This window comes from Podarcis pityusensis, assembly GCF_964106645.2.
Source record: "Podarcis pityusensis genome assembly, chromosome: 18".
Classification (NCBI taxonomy): Eukaryota; Metazoa; Chordata; class Lepidosauria; order Squamata; family Lacertidae; genus Podarcis; species Podarcis pityusensis.
The window spans coordinates 10,794,098-10,813,154 of NC_138043.1; the positions used below are offsets into that span (position 1 = coordinate 10,794,098).

The window sequence follows — 19,057 nt, forward strand, 5'->3', positions numbered from 1 at the left end:
GCAAAATCCAGAGGGATTCCAGAGAGCGTCCAGGGATTGGGAGGAGCAGCCCATCTTCTGGGGAAGAGAATCAGCGTAGCACCAGTGGAGAAGGGGGGCAGATGGGGGAAGGGGCGAGGCGGTCCCATGACTCCTTGCCTGGGACCAGCGGGGAGAGTAGGGGTCCTCCGCTGCCCACGCCCTCCTTGCGCAGAAGGCTTTCGCGCAGAGAGAGTAGGAGGAGACTAGGCGTCAAAGAGCTTCTTTGCTGGAAGAAGTTTAAGAAACGCCCACTGACGGATTCTGCCAGCGATTGAGTCAGCCACAGGTGAGTGGCTGTCCGGACAGAAAAGGTTCACTTAGGCAACCCAGCCAGGTGTTTGCACCCAGCCGGGGAGATAAGCACCGGCTTACGCACGAGCAACCCCTGGAACCATTACAGGCATGTTTTACATTTTAAAGGAAATGTCTGGGTTTCTTTGGGCTCAGGCTGTTCTGCCTGCTGTGGCATTTCTAGTCATCTGAATCCATTGGTTCAAGTCCTACCCTTATTCTTACTAAACAAATGAAGTGGATTAGCAATCCTTCCATCTCCGCAGGGAATTCTGGGAGGGGAATGGGGGCGGGGTCCTCCCAACAACTCTCAGCACCCTTATCAAACTACAGCTCCCAGAATCCCTTGGGGGACACCATAGCTGCTTAAAGGGATATCACTCTGCTTTAAACGTATGCTGTGAACGTATGCCTTGGATTCCAGTTTAAAAAGGAGAAAAGAAGGATTTTTGATGGAGGAGAGAATGTGTGTGAACATCCCTCTTCTTACCTTGAGCTTCTAGGAGGTTCTGCACCACCTCCTCCAAGCCCACCAGGTAGATGAACTCGTTGTTGGCCGCGCTGGGCAGGAAGTTCATCTCGGGGGCCGGCGGCTTGGGCGGAGGGATCTCCAGCAGCGTCTTCTCCAGCTGCTTCCGCAGCGCCAGCTTGGCGGCCGCTTGGCGGCTGGCAGGGGAGTCATTGGAGTTGACGATGGAGGCTACGCTGGTGGCAGTGGCTGCAGCGTTCACCTGGGCCGCCGTCACGGCCGCACCTTTGAGCGAAGTTGGCGAGGCCTGAGGGAGCGGGAAGGAAAGAAAAAGGGGTCGTGTTGAGCTGAGATTCCTGCATGGCAGGGGGTTGGACTAGATGACCCTCGGGTCCCTTTCCAAACCCTATGGTTCTGGGACTCTTATGATTCATGCAGACTGCACTGCCCTGGTGCCGTCACACTGAAATAATAGCTCATTGCTTGCTTGCTTGTTTTTAAGTTTTGACAGTTGCGACCAGTAATTTGATCACTGGCTGCAAAAAGGATTGGGAACAATGAGTCAGATAAAATTGCTATAAGCTGCTTTGGTGATTGGGAGGTTTAATTTGAAATTAAGCTCATTTTCCGGTGTCTCCTTTTGCCCACACCACGGATGTCAGTTTATATCGCAGGTGTATGTTCTGCATTATCTTGTTAATATTACGGCTACAAACGTGTCATGGCCTTTGGCTAGATTACAGTGCTTCCCCAACTTGGGTCTCCAGCTGTTTTTGGACTACAACTCCCATCATCCCTAGCTAGAAGGACCCAATGTCAGGGATGATGGAATTGTAGTCCAAAAACAGCTGGAGTCCCAAGTTTGGGAGACCCTGGGCTAAAATAATAATCTTAAATAGTTTTCTTGTTTTATTAATTTTTTAAAAAACAATGAAGCTGAGTATAAATTTTATGAAATAATGATATATTATCATAATCACCACCCTAGTTTATTGCCTACCATTCACCCTAAGGTCCTACGGCAGGTTACAATATCAAAAACACTTTTTGCTTTATTTTGTATTTATTCCATTTATATACTGCACTTTATCCAAAGATCCTATGGTGGTGTACAACATTATATAGCATAGTAGTAATTTAAAAATCACAGAAAAAACCTGTAATAACAGACTCCCCCCCCCCCTTTCATGGTCAAAGGCCTGGCTTAAGACTTTAAAACAGGCTTTGCAGTCACAAAAATAAGGCAGGTTCTGAAAATATACCCCTCAGAATTCAGTAGCCAGGTTGCTCACCAGAGCAAGATGGTTTGAGCAACTTGAAGGAGTGTCTCCACCCCCATTGTTCAACCAGGGCACTGAGGTCCACCTCCCTGCCTCAAGTGAGGTTACAGGGAACCAGGCAGAGGGCCTTCTTGGTGGTGGTGCCTGCCCTGTGGAATGCCCTGCCATCAGATGTCAAGGAAATAAACAGCTGACTTTTAGAAGATATCTGAAGGCAGCCCTGTTCAGGGAATTTTTAATGTCTGATGTTTTATTGCTTTATTATTATTATTATCATTAATTCTGTGGCGAGCCACCCAGAGTGGCTGCGGAAACCCAGCCAGATGGGTAGGGTATAAATAATTTATTATTATTATTATTATTACTATGCACCAGTCCTGGTCTGACTGCACTCACTACCAATTAGTTTCCAGTCCCAATTCAAAGTGCTGGTTTTGACCTATAAAGCCTTAAACGACTCAGGACTGCAATACCTTAAGGACTGCCTCTTTCTCTATGAACCTGCCTGGACCCTGAGATCACCTTCTGAGGCCCTTCTTTGTGTACCTCCTCCTCAAGAAGTCCAGAGGGTGGCAACACAATAACAGGGCCTTTTCTGCAGTGGCTCCCTGTCTGTGGAATGCTCTCCCCCCAGGGAGGTTCACCTGGAGCCTTCATTATACAACTTTAGACACCAGGCAAAAACTTTGACATCCAATGCCCCTTTAAAATGTGTTCGGGGAGGAGAGGGGGATTACTGGGTTGTTCCTGTTTTTGTTTTTATTATGCATTTTGTGTTTTTTATATTGTGGTTTTATCTCATGAACTGCCTTGAGACCTGAGGGTACAGGGCGGCATACAAATTTAAATAAACAACAATGTGTCTTCAGCATTTGTCAAAATCTGTTTAGCGAAGGTGCCTGACGTATCTCTGGGGAGAGTTCGAAGGCTTAGGATCTGCTGCACAGAAGACCCTCCCCCTCCCCCAGCGCCACCCCCCTCCTAAAGCATCTGAAGTCAGAGAAATCGCCACTCTGCTGATCTGGGCACCCAAGAGGGTCTGCGGAGAAGGAGGCTGCCTTTCAGACTTTGGGGGGCTGAGCTGTTCAGGGCTTTGAACACCAACACGTGCAACTTCAAACTGGACACGGAAGGCGGCCAGAATTTTAGTAGCAAGAAACTGGAAAAACAGAACAATACCCAACATGGAAGATTGGCAAATCCTAATGGTAGAATATCTGCAGCTGGCGAAAGCGACAGGAAGAGTAAGAGGCCAGCCAAAACAAAAAGACTTTAAGGATTGGAGAATCTTTAAAGAATATTTAGAAAACTATGGAATAAAAGGAAACATCTTGGCAGAATTAGACGGATCCCTATATTGTATAAATGTAAGTTTGTAGGGAGGTAAAAAGAAATTATATAAGAAATATGTAACAGTAATGGATAGACAAAGTACAGTGAGATAAATTGGAAGTCAGTTTTAAATTTCTTTTCTATAAATTTTATAATTGTGTTCAATACCAGGAGTATATATGATGATAATTATATCAATCTTCTTATATCTTATAGTGTGGTGGTTTGTTTGATTTTTCTGTTACTTGTTTGTTTGACTGTATGTTTGTTTACTTGCATGTACGTCTGCTTTTCATAAATGTATTTATTTTAAATTAATAAAGATATATTAAAAAAACAAAAACAAACTGGACACGGAAGTGAACTGGCAACCACTGCAGCTGTGTTTAAACACGAGTTATATAACATATAAATGGGACCCCAGCCAGTACCACCTGGCTGCTGCCTCTGGGGTGGCGCCTGCCCGCCCCCCCCGCCCCGCTCTTGCAGCTCCTCACCTGTGGGATGTTGACCAGGAGGCTTGCGTTGGGGACGTTGGCGACGCGGATGAGGCCCTGCTGAATGATACGCTGGCCCTGGATCTGCACGCTGGGGACGGAGGCCCGCGGGGCCAGGAGCAGGGGAGGGGGCCCCGAGCTGGAGTGCTGGCGGATGTTGTGGATTTGCTGGGGAGACACAGAGATGGGCTGATATAGATGGGATCCGAGGGGGGATGGAAGAGAAAATTTAGAAGAGGGGGAGTGGAGGATGACAGCCAAAGGAGGAAGAAAGCAGAGAGGAAGATGGCGCAATGGGGGAGATGCAGAAAGGAGGGGGGAATAAGAGAGCAAGAATATTAACTTCTTTTTCCCTTTGAAGACAAGAAATGGCAGAAAAACTGATCCTCCACTTATATCCCAGCTTTTCCTCAGGGAGCTCAAGGCGGCATACATAGTTCAGAACAACAACCGTGTCAGGTTGATTTGAGAGGAGATAGGATAGCCATCTTCAAATATCTGAAGGGCTGTCACATGGAAGAAGGAACAAACCTGTTTTATCCTGCTCTGGAGGGTAGGACTCAAACCCATGGCTTCAAGTTACAAGAAAGGAGATCCCAACTAAATTTCAGGAGGAACTTTCTGACGGTGAGAGTTGTTCCCACAGCGCAGCAGACTCCCTATGGAGGTTGTGGACTCTCCTTCCTTGGAGGTTTCCAAGCAGAGGTTGGGTGGCCCTCTGCCATGGATGCTTAAGCAGAGATTCCTGAATTGCAGGGGGTTGGACTAGATGACCCTCGGGTCCCTTCCAACTCTACCATTCTATGATTCTATAGGTTGGTTAGGTTGAGATAGGCAGTGACTGCCTCCCTGCCCCCTGCCAGGCAGCGCCCAGGGAGTTTCATGGCTGAGTGGGATTTGCGACCTGGTCTCTCCTGGGTCCTGAAGTGACCCTCTAACCACTGGTTCTCCAGGGGATGATTGGGCCACACCACAAGGTTGGAAGCTGACAGTTCAGCCTTTCCCCATCTGCCAAACTCCCAGCCATAATGAAACACCCAACTGAATTCCACCAAGATTTAAGAGCATGGAGTTATCCATGTCCTTTGATTTCATAGAATCATAGAGCTGGAAGAGACCCACAAGGGTCATCTAGTCCAACCCCCTGCAATGCAGGAATTTCAATGGGTGTACTCTGAGTAGGGCTAGCAGCTGATGCATCCCGATGTCTGATTGAAGCGCCATTTAAAGCAGGAGCCCACTACAGAATCATAGACCTGCAGAGTTGGAAGGGAAGCTGAGGACCACCTAGTCTAGTTCAACCCCCTGCAAGGCAGGAATATGCAAGCTGTTCCATACAGGGATCGAACCTGCGACCCTGGCATGATCAGCACTGTGCTCCATCTAACTCAACACTCTCTACACCAGAGCTTTCCAAATTCTTCATGTTGGTGACACACTTTTTAGACATGCATCATTTCGCGACACAGCCATTCAGTTTCACTAGTAAACTGGAGGTTAAACTAACGCCTTTTGCAGCCCCAGGAGGAGTGTAGGGAGTGTTTGTGCAACACACCTACACACTGCAGCCGACACACTAAGGTGTTGCGACACAAAGTTTGGAAAGCTCTCCTCTACCCTGAGGGACAGTGGCTCCCCCAGGGTTTCAGAAAGGGGTCCCTGCTTAGAGAAGCTGCCGTAGACTGAACCCAGGACCTTCTGCCTGCAGGGTGCATGCTCCGCCCCTGCGCTGCAGCCCCAACTGAGCCCTTCAAGCTGAGGCTGTGGGGGCGGAAAGAAAACGGAAAGCCCAAGGTGGAGAAAAGCAGCTCACCTGTGCTCCTCTCACCAGAGGAGGCATGACTATCTGCGTGTTCTGCTGAGAGCCCAGCTTCGAAGATGCCTGCTGCCCTCCGCGGATCAACGGGGGAGGAATAACAGTCCCGGGAATACGTGAGGAATTCTGTATGGCACGAGAAGACAAAGGAAGTGAAGGAGGAAGTCCGTTCTATAAGCACCCCACCCACCGATGCATCATTTGTCGCCAGAATCTTTGCTATATTCTTCAGAAGGTTGTGAAAACAGACCAGTGATTTCCAAAACGGACTAAAGAACAGCGTTAGGGCCAGTGTGGTGTCGTGGTCAGAGTCGGGCTAGGGAGACCAGGGTTTCCCAAACTTGAGTCTCCAGCTGTTGTTGGACTACAACCCCCTTCATCCCTAGCTAGCAGGACCAAAAACAGCTGGAGACCCAAGTTTGGGAAACCCTGCTCTAACCACACCACACTGGCCCTCATCACATGGTCGCTGACAAGGCACAATCACAGGGTTGTTGTCAGGGAATTAAACAAGGAGAGGGAGAATCATGTAAGCCACCTTGAGTTCCATGGAGAAAAAGGGGGGATATAAATGCAGCAAATAAATAGATTCTCTTGGGGGTGGGGGGTGATGTCTTTCTTGCCCCAGAACCTCCAAGTAGGCTGCCTGTTGCCCATCTGGGGGTGAGTGGCTGTGGGAGACTTAAGGTCCCAAGAGTCAGCCTCTGTGGCGTCTTTACCCAGCAAAGGCTTCTTCCTGTTGTGTTTCGAATAAGCAACTTCCCTGGCCTCAGCCTCCTTCAGCTTCTGCAGCAGACTCTCTGTACTGGGCTACATTTGAGGAGACTCAGTCAATCCCAATGCAGAGAGAAGGTGTCTAATTCTTAACCGCTGGTTGCTTAAAAAGAAGAGGGAAGGAGTGAAATGTGGCAGCTTTGTAATTCAGGAAAAAATATATATCTGGGGAGCACCAGTGTAGATTTTGGTTCCCTTGCTGTTGAACAGACCTGCAAACTTGCACTGTTCTGTTAGTGTGAGCAAGATCTGCTTCCCAGTCCCAGCACAGAAGCTGACCTGCCTACGATTCAAGCAAGGCTGCCTATTTGCTGGTCTGAACCAACTTGCAAGAGGTCTCATCTGCTGGGATGGCTCTGGAAGAGCATTCGGGCCAACAAACTGCCTTCCCCTCCTTAACCTCCTCACTCCCCACCACCACCCCGAGTTTTTGTTACTTCTCCCCCCCGCAAAATGCACACACAGCTTTGCTTCCAGTTCTGCCATGTGCAGACGGCTCCCTTGCGTGTACTGACCTGGAGGAGGGCTGACTTGCTGGAGGCGATGCTCTGCGTCCCTCGCACCAAGGGTGGGGGAGTCGCCACGGCATTTCCTGAGGAGCCGGTGGGCTACAAGGAGCATCAGCCAAAAGGGGCACGTTGCAGGGGGTCGGGGGAGAGAGATCAAAGAGAGATCAATTAGGGAACAGACAATTGAAAATCCTTGGGAGTGTTGCGGTAGTTGGCTTCCCCACCTGCCCATACCCAGCACTCTCGCTTCCTGTGTCCTGGGGATACAGAAACTGCCTTGTATTGAATCAGACCATAGTCTGTCTAGCTCAGATTTGTATACCCCAAACGGCAGTGCATTCAAGTAATCCATCAATTTTTAATGTATGTATCTATATCTATATCTTTATCTATATCCACATCCATATATATATATATATATATATAGCCAAAGGCCTTCACAACGAACAGCGGAAAGGCTTCCCTGTAAAACCACACAACGCAAGTCTATAAAAGTGTACAGCGTAAAAGTTTACAACATAAAATTTAAAATTACAATGCAGTAACATAGCTGGATTTCCCATCTTCTGTATACCATCTTCCCGGACTGCTGGGGGCCATTAGGAGCCGTTGCCCAACATCTCGAGGGTAACAAGTCCAGGGATGGGGGTGGGCAAAGGGGGAGGAGGCTTCTCGGTCCCTACAGTATTTTCTATAGAGCACACCCAGGCTGACACCCAGCAACCAACTGTACGTCTTGCTGGGATGCCTGAAAGCGGAAAGCAAAGTGGTAGACTGCTGCTGAACAGGGAAGTTCTGTTTGGCTTCTCAACAGCCGTTGACGGCTCCAAGCCTGGGATGGGGCACCCTGTGGCCCCCCACTCCAGATGTGGTCAGGCTCAATTCTCAAGCAGCCCCCACACAGCCAGCTCTTAGGGATGCTGAGAGCTTGAGGCTGCTAACCCTGAATTGCCACAGGTCCCCATGCTTGCTCCAGAGGGAGGGGTGGTGGGCCACTGCGTTTAGAAATCAGCCTACTGAAATGTTGCTCCGCCCACTTCTGCCCCTGGCCCCTCCCACCATGGCCATGCAGGGCCCTCCCCAGAAGGGAGCGTGGTCCTCAGGCTTAATCCCCATACCCCACCACTGAAAGAATTACCGTATTTTTCGCTCTATAAGACGCATCAGACCGTAAGACGCACCTAGTTTTTGGAGGAGGAAAACAAGGAAAAAAATATTCTGAATCTCAGAAGCCAGAACAGCAAGAGGGATCGCTGCGCAGTGAAAGCAGCAATCCCTCTCGCTGTTCTGGCTTCTGGGATAGCTGCGCAGCCTGCATCCGCTCCATAAGACGCACACACATTTCCCCTTACTTTTAGGAGGGAAAAAGTGAGTCTTATAGAGCAAAAAATACGGTTCTTTAAGCCACTTTCCAGAACAACATCTCTATTTGCCTGTTGTTGGGGGTGTGTGGAACTGGGATAAGTCTTTGAATGTACTGTTTATCAGACTCTGTGGAGCTTACTTCTGAATAGGCTTGCAAGGGATTGGGAATATTTTAAACAAGGGGCATCCAAGGGTGAAGCAGGGCAATCTTTATTCTAGGTGACTTCACCCAGAAGGCTTTTGCACCCAGTGGCAGCGTGCGGCCAAGAGATTCTCTCAGAGGGAATGCAGCCCTCGATGGGCTGCTCACACCTGGCCTACAGTGTTAGAAACTGTAGCAACTGTCGCAACCAGGGTTACAGTCGCCAAAACAGAATGCTAAGTTGCCAGTGTGGGACCTGACGGCTCAAACGTCAATGTGACTCTTTGGTTCCTGACATTCTTGGGACACCCCCCACCCCCAGCGCACAGCTGCCTTGGCAATCCACCGCGGAGTAGCAAGCGAAGCGTTCTCACCTTCTGAGCCGTCGTCTCCTTCTGTATCTGACTCTGCCGCAGTTTCTTCAGCAGGACGAGTTTCGCCTCCTCTAACCGCAGCTCCTCCTTCAGCTGCTTGATCATCTGCTCCCGCTCCTCGGGGCTGCTCTTCTGCAAGAGGGAAAGGGGGCTTAATTCTCCAGTTATGGGGGTTGCCAAAAGGGTTGACGTTTTGGGGAGGGGTCTACAGGGAAGAGAGGCGACAGCCATGGGGAGGTAAGGGGTGCAGGACTGGCTCCAGACCTCCCTCCTCCCCTCCTTGCTCTATGGGCCCCTTTGACAGGTGGGTGGGGCTGCTCTCCTGTCAATCACCTGCCATTACGGATGCCCAGTGACAACGTCACCTTTCGTTTTGCTTGCCTGCAGGCGTGGTTTGGGGACAGCACCTGCAGACTGTCACATGTGGCATGTGACTCTTAATCTCAGGGTCATGGGTTCAAGCCCCACGTTGGGCAAAAGACTCCTAGATCGCAGGGGGTTGGACTAGGTGACCCTTGGGATCCCTTCCTACTGTACAATTCTATGCGATGAAGCAGGCACCTTCACCGATCCCTTTTCAGCACCGGCTAAAAACATTTTTTGTTTAGACAAGCCTAGTCAGATATTTAGAAAGCTGGTATGAGTTTTAATCTGCTTGCAGTCTACTGCATTTTAGCTTTTTAAATATCTCAATTATTACTGTTAATCTTTCTTAGTGATATTATTTTTCAATAATAAAACTGTACAGTGGAACTTCGGAAGCCGAAAGCCTGTAAACTTGAACATTTCGGTTCCCGAACAATCAAAAAAAGGAAGTGATTTTTCCAGTTTTCTAATGATTTTCAGAAGCCAAACGTCCAGAGTGGTTTCCGATTGGCTGCAGGTAAAGCCCCAGAGGCTGCAGAAGTCAAGGCAAGGAGTGACTGGGTGAATCAGTTTTAGCAAAATGTGCGTGGATGAGGGGCAGAAGAGATGTACAAAAAGGGATTGCTTGTTTCAGCGCTGCACCCAAGGAAAAGTCCCAGCGGAAGACAGAACAGGAGGAAGCAATGAAAATAGAAAGCTCACAGCCGCCTGGTCTGAATGCACCGAGTGAGAAGAGGCAGCTACGATAAGGCAAGGGCTAAGACTTACCATCAGCACCTCTGTGCTGGTCTCCTTTAACGGGATTTTCGTCAATCCATTCATTCTTGGGCTCGATGGCTCGTTGTCCGATAGTACTATTACATCAGGCGAAGGGACCCTCCTCTCTCGCTTGACATCGCTGGAGGAGCCACCCAACACACAAAAAGAAAAGCAGAGAGAAGAGAAGAGAATAAATAACAGTAAATTAAGACAACACAGTGAAACAGTTCCAGCTGGCTGTTGTTCAGTTAACACACCACCTCCCCCAATGTATGTCCTTCAGAGAGGCTGCTGCGCTTCATCATCCCTGACCACTAGTCATGCTGGCTACTGGGAGATGGAGTCCAGAAGCACCCAGAGGGCCAAAGGTTTTGCGGTCCTGCAGTAGCAAGAGGCATTCCTCTTTCTCAGGAGAGAATGGCTCTTCTAAACGGAGGCATTCCTCCACCTCTTGTACACAGCAACAGAACTTTTCAGGGCACTGTCCCCCCTGATCCCATAAACTCACCCCCCTACCCTGAAGAAGCATCGTTCAGAACAGCGGTTTGCACAGCCCACTGAAGCAAACAACACAATCAAATTCAGCAACAACTGGGTGCACATTCATTCAACATCCAACTGAAACTATTTAGTTTCGACAAAATCAATGGACTTGATCCAGGGATGCTGGCTTTTCGACAGCCATTTATACCTGCTAGGCAGTGGCACTGCCCACTTGGAGAACCACTGAAGTACAGAATGCTCCTTCTGGGAGCAGGGATGGGGCGCCTGTGACCCCCAGATGTTGTTGCACTATAACTATGTCCATCATAACTATGTCCATCATGTTGGCTGGGGCTCTAGGTTTGGGAAGGCTGGCCAAACATGCGGACTGGTCTTTGGAGGGGAGACACCAATATTTTTATTCATTTATTACCAAATGTACATCTCCTTCAAGGAGATTGAGATGGTGGGTATGGTTCTTGCCATGCATACAAGCACTCCTCATGGCATGCTTGTGAGTGTGACTAGCCCAAGTTGCAGGGCAGAGTGGGATTCGAACCCAGGTCTCTCAAGGTCCTGAGACTAGGAGCTTCTAGTTCAGCCCAGACACTTAGATCAAGCTCTGGGGGCCTTCTGGTGCTTCCCTCACTGTGAGACACGAAGCTACAGGGAACCCTGTGGAATGCCGTCCCATCAGATGTCAAGGAAATAAGTATTATGATGATGATGTTTAATCTTACTGTTTATTAGTAGATTCTAATGAATTATTGAATACTGCTTTATTTGATATGTTGTTCATTTGAGTTATTGTGACTTTTTATATTGATCAGATTGCTATTATTCATGTTTGATGCTTTATTATGTTTTTGCATATACTGGAAGCTGCCCAGAGTGCCTGGGGCAACCCAGTTTGATGGGCGGGGAACAAATAATAAAATTCTTGCTGTTGTAAATTAGCAGAACTTTCACCCCACTTGTAGCAAGTGGTCTCAAGGAGAGGTTTCTGCGGAGGCTGCAATACTTAGAAGAGTCTCTAGAGGGCAGCCTAATACAATTCAAAATGCATCATTCCTCCAAATGGGGACAAAAGGTGAAAGAGAGGTTATCCCCCTTCCCCGTTTCTTAAGAACCACGCCATATTTGTGGACCCGATAGGACCCCATGCAATTAAACCTTAACTCAATGGAGACCCACTAAACTTGAGAGGCTCAAGCCAGATATAGCGCGGCTTGTGAAAGAGCACACTTCTTCCTCTGCAAACATTACCCAAAGGGTCCTATTCCTTCTTAGAATCATAGTGTTGGAGGGGGTTCTAAGGGTCCTCTAGTCCAACCCCCTGCAGGAATGTGTAGCTGCCCCTTATGGGGATCGAACCTCCAGCATTGGTATTATCAGCACTAGGCTCTAACCAACGGTGGTCTCCAGGCCACCTTTCCCAAGTCGCAAGGTGGTTAGATTGGTCTCATCTAGGGCCAGGGCCTTTTCAGTACTGGCCCCGGCTTGGTGGAACGCTCTGTCCCAAGAGACTAGGGCCCGGCGGGACTTGACATCTTTCCGCAGGGCCTGCAAGACAGAGCTGTTCCGCCTGGCCTTTGGTCTGGACTCAGTCTGGCCCTTATGTTTCCCTCCCCTTATGGTTTTGATCTATGGGCTACTATTAAAATGTGGCTGCATATTAAATTGCATTTTAACCTGTATTTTAAATTGGTTTTTTTCCCCTATTATGTTTTTACTGTGATTTTATTGGCGTTAGCCGCCCTGAGCCCGGCTCTTGCCCGGGAGAGCGGGGTATAAATACTTTTCCAAAAAATTATTATTATTATTATTATTATTATTATTATTATTAAAAAGTAAAGGTAAAGGGATCCCTGACCATTAGGTCCCGTCGCGAACGACTCTGGGGTTGTGGCACTCATCTCGCTTTACTGGCCGAGGGAGCCGGCATACAGCTTCTGGGTCATGTGGCCAGCATGACTAAGCCACTTCTGGCAAACCAGAGCAGCGCACGGAAACGCCGTTTACCTTCCCACTGGAGCGGCACCTCTTTATCTACTTGCACTTTGACGTGCTTTTGAACTGCTAGGTTGGCAGGAGCAGGGACCGAGCAACGGGAGCTCACCCCGTCATTGCGGGGATTCGAACCGCCAACCTTCTGATCAGCAAGTCCTAGGCTCTGTGGTTTAACCCACAGCGTTGCCCGCCCTCACTTCTTTCAGTAGACAATAAAACAAGCCCCTAGCTCAAGTACTCTCTCACAGGCCTCCTCTTTATTTTGATAAGCAGACCTGATTCCAGAGAAGAAGATGAATAAATAAATAAATGGATGGATGGATCTAAATACGGGACTTTTGCTGCAGACTCAACTTAGTTTCCACTCGCTTGTTTTTTGGTTTGCTTTTTTTAAACGTCGTTTAATGCATTTACATCCCACCTTTTTATCCAAGGAGCTCAATTCTTTCCTCACCCCTTATTCTACCCACAGAACAACCACCCTGTGAGGTAGGTTAGCCTGAGAAGCAGTGACTGATACCCAGCAAGATTCATGGCTGAGTGAAGGGATTCGAACACTGGTCTCCCAGCTCCTAGTCTGACAGCCCAGGGTTTCCCCAACTTAGGCCTACAGCTGTTTTTGGACTACAACTCCCATCATCCCTAGCTAGCCACTACACCACACTGCAGAAGAGCTCTTCTAACAACCCTCATGGCGGTAGTCATACTCTGAGCAGAGGAACCAAAACGCATGGACACAACTAACATTGTGCAATACAGAAAAGAGCCCTGCAGCTGAATCAGGCCAGAGGGGAGCCATCTGTTGGTTACAGTGTGGTGCTGAGAACACCAAGGTTACAGGTTCAATCCCCATAAGGGATAGATGCATATTCCTGTACTGCAGGGGGTTGGACTAGATGATCCTAGAGGGCCCCTTCCAACTCTGATCCTCTTGTCCTCACAGTAGCCAAATAGATGCCCCAAAGGGAATCCCACAAGCAGGACTACAGCACAACACCGACTCTCCCCAGTTACGACTCCCGGCAACCCGTATTTAAAGGTGTTTTATTGCCTCTGACCGTGGAGCCCATTCATTTCAATGGGTCTACTCAAAGTGGAACTAACTTAGGTAAAACATTTTTCTTGCAGTTGATGCAGATACTGGCCAATGTACAGCCATACCTCATGTTACGTTCTTTCAGGTTACGTCCTGCGGAGACCCGGAAGAACCGGAAAGGGTTACTTCCAGGTTTTGCCGCTCGTGCATGTGCAGAAGCGCTAAATTGTGCTTTGCGCATGCGCACAAGCGCCAAATCACGCCACACACCTGTGCAGATACGGCACTTCAGGTTGCGCTCTGTTCATGTTGCGAACGGGCCTCCGGAACGGATCCCGTTCACAACCAGAGATACCGCTGTACTCTTCCTTGAAAACTTTACAGCTCCGGCTTGTGGCTTTTTAAAGTTTCAAGTTTTGCAGGAATGAACTCTTGAGGAAGAAAGCAGTTTCTACCAGGCCAATGCCAAGTTCAGCAAATGGGGCAGTCGTAGAGAGGGGACACAAACAGCTTACGATTTCAAACAATGAAAATAAGGCCCTCTCTTTGGGAGATACCTGGGATTGGGACGTCTGCAACATTCCAGCCCTGACTACAGAAGGAAATGTCCAGTCTTGATCACAGAATCATAGAATTGTAGAGTTGGAAGGCACCCCAAGGGTCATCTAGTCCAACCCCCTGCAAAGCAGGAATCTCAGCATCCTCATCTTACAGAGGGCCCACTATACCAGCCTGCATTTAACAAAGGAGAGCATGTGCCTATAGTCTTCCCTGCCACAAAATACCGTACTATCAAGCAGAGAGCTTCCCATACCATTAGCTTCTGTTAAAAACCCCAGCACACCCACCCCTCCAATTTGCGAACTGTGCAAGATGTTTTCTCTGATCCTGAACTTCTGCTACCTTGTGGGATTATTATTATTATTATTATTATTATTATTATACACCACCCTTCATCTGAAGGTCTTTGGGAGAAGAAAAGGCTAAGGAATAAACCCTACTCAAATCCAGAGTGGAGTCCCTAAGGCAGTTGGATGGCGCCTTGTCCGCCTCCTTCTGGCAACTCCTGCAACCCAGCTGGTGCCCAACGTCTTGCTCTGATTTCCTTTGGATCCCCCATCAGCGAGGCTGAGAGGGGGGGTCTTGCTGTCTGGGCAGCCCAAGACCCCCAGACCCACGGCCCAGGCTTGCGCCCAGGGGGGGAAGTCACTTCAGTGCTGCTAACACAGTGGGTTGGCTTCACCCCCGGAGGCAGACTCCATTGCCTCTCGAGACAGATGGCAGCAGCGAGATGTAAATTCAGCCTGGGAAGTGGTCGGATTTTGGGTTCAGAAGCTCCTGGTTTGATGCCCAGCATTTCCAGACACAGCTGAGAAAAAGAGACCTTGTATCTGAAACCCTGGAAAGCCACTGGGGATCCTGAGCTGCACTCTTGCACAGAAAAAGAATTGGCCAAGTTTTAACCCCTTCTGCTACGTGCAAACTAAAAATCTTTCGCACACATCTACAACGCACACGGTCACCCTTGTATAATCAGTTATCACAGCATCATCATAAGACGGTGAACTCCCCCCCCTCCATGCCGCCAAAAAAGTCACATGATTCCATTGGTCATGTGGATTAAAAAAACAACCCAAAAAACAATTCCTTTCCACATCCTGGAAAAAGTCATGGCAACCAACCGGTCGGAACCGGTTTCGTGACACATTTGCTTTCATTTTGTGGAGTGGGAAGTTGTTGTTGGGGTGGGGGGAGGAAGGAAGGGAGGAGGAGGAGGAGGAAGAGGAGGAGACAGGTAGTGGAAAGAAAATGGAGGGGGTCGGAAGGAGGAAAAGTCTCTCTCAATCAGACACACACAGAAAAAAAGGGCAGGCAGGCAGGCAAAGACGAAGAACCTTAAAAAACTTTCTGAAACCAGCTGAACTGTGAGATTCTGTAGAACCTGTTTTGTACACCTAACATTTTTTTTTTATTTCTGCATTTAACATTGTCATTCCTCCTGCTTCGTTTTAAGGCACTAATTTCATTGGCTAAGTTGCATCATTTTGCATAATATCTTTATATATTTATTGCAGCGACTACCAAACAGAAACTTTCTATTCTTCTGGCAATACATATTATGATTATTATTTATATTTGTATACATTCATTAAATTTATATATCGCCCTTCATCCAAAGATCGCAGAGGGTAGTTTACAACATAAAACCACAAAATGCATAACATAGTATACATATTTTTTTAAAAAGCAAACCAATACTATATCATGTTTGTAGGTGGGTTTCATCCAACTAAGAGTAGACCCATTAAGGAACTTAAGGCAGTTCATTCATTTCAATAGCTCTGCTCTCTTGCTAATGTTGGATATAACCCACAATCGTGTATGGATTTGTTTTCTGTATTGATTCACATTATTTTAGATTTTTCTTATTTTTTTTCTTTTTACTGCAGCATTTATTGTTCATGTGGGTATTTCTATTTTTAATATTATCATTATTTATTTTCAATTATTTATATGCCGCTTATTAACAACAGCCACCAAGCAGTGTATAATAAATTCAAAACAATGCAAATATCTATTATGATCATCATCAACAATTTTATATACCAAAAGGTCCTACAATGCAAATGATTTATTTTCAACAGTTTATGTACCACTCAATTACAACAGCCCCTAAGCAGTGGATAATAAACTCAAAACAATGCAAATAACTATTAGAATTACAGTGGTACCTCTAGTTGCGGACACGATCCATTCTGGGATGCCGTTCGCACCCTGAAAAGTCCGCAACTAGAGCGGCGCTTCTGCGCAAGCGCGGAGCGCGATAGAGCGCTTCTGCACATGTGCGAAGTGTGCAGAACGTTTCTGCGCAAGGTTTACCATGTTCGCAACCTGAAAAGCTGCAATGTGAAGCAAACACAACAAGAGGTATGACAGTATAAAGTTAGAAGAGACCCTGAGGATCATGCAGTCCAACCCCCTGCAACGCAGGAATACACAGCTGTCCGGGGATCAAACCTGCAACCTTGGCATTATTGGCACTGCGCTCTAACCAACTGAGTTATTATTTTCAACAATTTATATACCACTCAATTGCAGCAGCCTCTACGGAGAAAGGTTGTTTTCTGCTGCTCCAGAGAAGCGGACACGGAGCAATGGATCCAAACTACAAGAAAGAAGATTCCACCTAAACATTAGGAAGAACTTCCTGACAGTAAGAGCTGTTCGACAGTGGAATTTGCTGCCAAGGAGTGTGGTGGAGTCTCCTTCTTTGGAGGTCTTTAAGCAGAGGCTTGACAACCATATGTCAGGAGTGCTCTGATGGTGTTTCCTGCTTGGCAGGGGGTTGGACTCGATGGCCCTTGGGGTCTCTTCCAACTCTATGATTCTATGATTCTACGCAGCAGCGTATAATAAACTCAAAACAATGCAAACAACAGCAGCAGCTGAAAATGAAAATATCAGGGTATCCTTGTGAGCCTCTTTGAGTACAATGGTGGGAAATGTATGCAAATCTAGGAAGACACTGCAAGGAAAAACTGTGCACAAATTCACACACTTCTACTGCCCACAGTGCTTTTTAGGTTGGGCCTCCTCCCTTGTTCAAACCTCAACATACCACATACGTTTACTTGGGAGCAAGCCTCCATTAGGTCCAGTGGAACTTATTCCCTCCAAAGATTAAAGTCCTTTTTCAGGGCGTTGGAGGAAGGATAACAGAATGGTTGCATTGGAAGGGACCCCTGTGGGTCATCTAGTCCAACCCCCTGCAACAGCTGTCCAGGCAGCTTTTCTTTCTTTTTTCTTTTACTGCAGCATTTATTGTTCATGTGGGTATTTCTGTTTTTAATATTATCATCATTATTCATTTTCAACCATTTATGTACCACTTATTACAACAGCAGTGGATAATAACAGCACTTATTCCCTAAGCAGTGGATAATAAACTCAATACAACACAAAGAACTTCTATCTATCCATCCATCCATCCATCCATCCATCCATCCATCCATGCTGCTTCTCCTTCATGCTGTTGGAAAGTTGCCTTGCACAGAGCCCTGGCTTCATTCAGCTCAGCCTTCCCTCCCCTGCATTGTTCACTTGGCAGCAACTGCCCAAAGTTTTAGGGGTGTGTGTGTGTGGGTTTGTCTTCCTCAGCCCCCACCTGGATATAAATCAGGATTAGAACCTGGGATGTTCTGGGTACAAAGCAGGTGCTCTAGCACAGAGTTCAGGCTCCTGTCTTTAAAAGACAAGAAGAATATTCTAGCCCTCATGGTTCTAGAACAGTGTTTCCCAAACTTGGGTCTCCAGCTGTTGTTGGACTACAATTCCCATCATCCTTGACCACGGGTCCTGCTAGCTAGGGATGATGGGACTCGTAGGCCAACAACAGCTGGAGACCCAAGTTTGGGAAACACTGATCCGGAATCTGAAATCATACAGGATGCAGAGTCAGACCACTAGCTCAGTATTAAAGAACAAAGAATGGCAAGTATTGTCTCCTACCAATTACTGGTGGAAGCTGCCCAGGCGAGAATCTCGACTACCTGGAGATGGCAGGGACTGGACATGGGACATTCTGAGCAGAGGAACCAAAACTGACGGACACAACCAACATTGTGCAATATAGAAAAGAGCCCTGCATGAGGCCTTCCTCTAAAAACGTAGCAAGTTTCCAGTCCCTATTGTTCTGGATACACAGCAGATTTGAATGTCCCTCCCAGGTGTGGACACACAGGAAGAGTCATGCGAGTGTGTGCCTGCAGTAACTTATCTTGGGGATGAAAGAAGTCTCTTTGGAATCCAGGAAGTTTCTCCCCAACAGGAAGTAAAAAGAGCAGAAATAAATTCTATCTCTCCCACCCTCCTCCTCAAATAAAATAAAATATTTCAGAAGAACATCTTTGCAGAGTTTGAAATTGTGTGGTGAATAGTGCCTGTAGGGTGGGGTGTGGAGAACAAACGAACACACACACACAAACGACACACACACAGAGCTCATCAGCATAACCTGTCCTCCCGGAAGAGCTGGTAGGCCAAGGATCCTTGTTATCAATCCCAAATAAATCTTTTAAAATTCAGCACAGCCTTAAACACTACCAGGCATCAGGTAGTTTTCCAAGAAGGGTGAAGAGGCACCTGGGCAGGACGGGGTAGTCAGTATTAAAATTAAAATGTGGACCTTCTCACATTTCCACCAATTGTGCCCACAAAATAAATTGCTCCAGGGTTAAGGGTTTAAAAGAGCAGGGAAAGCAGAGCCTGAAAATGGCCTCCCCAGAATGCTCCTTGCTCTTCACCAGCCTTGGAAAACACTTTTTATAGATGGCTGCTGTGCGTGTGTCTTTTGGCCAAATGAAGGCATGCACTTACAAAGAGGACACCATGCCACTCAAGGAAAACTGCAAACTGCAGCCCAAAATAAATAACAACGGGCTTTTCACCTAAGACTGGGCCCAAGATTCTCCCACTGGTCTGCTTTAAGAACATAAGAAGAGCAGGCACAGGCAAACTCGGCCCTCCAGATGTT

The 19,057-nt window shown here is 47.5% G+C and overlaps 1 protein-coding gene across 4 annotated transcripts in view; it reads right to left on the bottom strand.

Moving 5' to 3' along the window:
* The window catches only part of GATAD2A (GATA zinc finger domain containing 2A), a 36,905-nt gene that overhangs the window by 6,288 nt on the left and 11,560 nt on the right, over window positions 1-19,057 (bottom strand). For 3 of the 4 annotated variants that reach the window (XM_080988959.1, XM_080988956.1, XM_080988958.1), the window contains 6 exons: window positions 10,005-10,134; window positions 8,871-9,002; window positions 6,996-7,088; window positions 5,704-5,832; window positions 3,891-4,079; window positions 803-1,088 (listed from right to left, as the gene is read on the bottom strand). In XM_080988959.1, the coding sequence (XP_080845085.1) occupies window positions 803-1,088; window positions 3,891-4,079; window positions 5,704-5,832; window positions 6,996-7,088; window positions 8,871-9,002; window positions 10,005-10,134 (959 nt within the window). The remainder of the gene's footprint in view (window positions 1-802; window positions 1,089-3,890; window positions 4,080-5,703; window positions 5,833-6,995; window positions 7,089-8,870; window positions 9,003-10,004; window positions 10,135-19,057) is intronic. The other variant, XM_080988957.1, reaches the window with a different exon arrangement.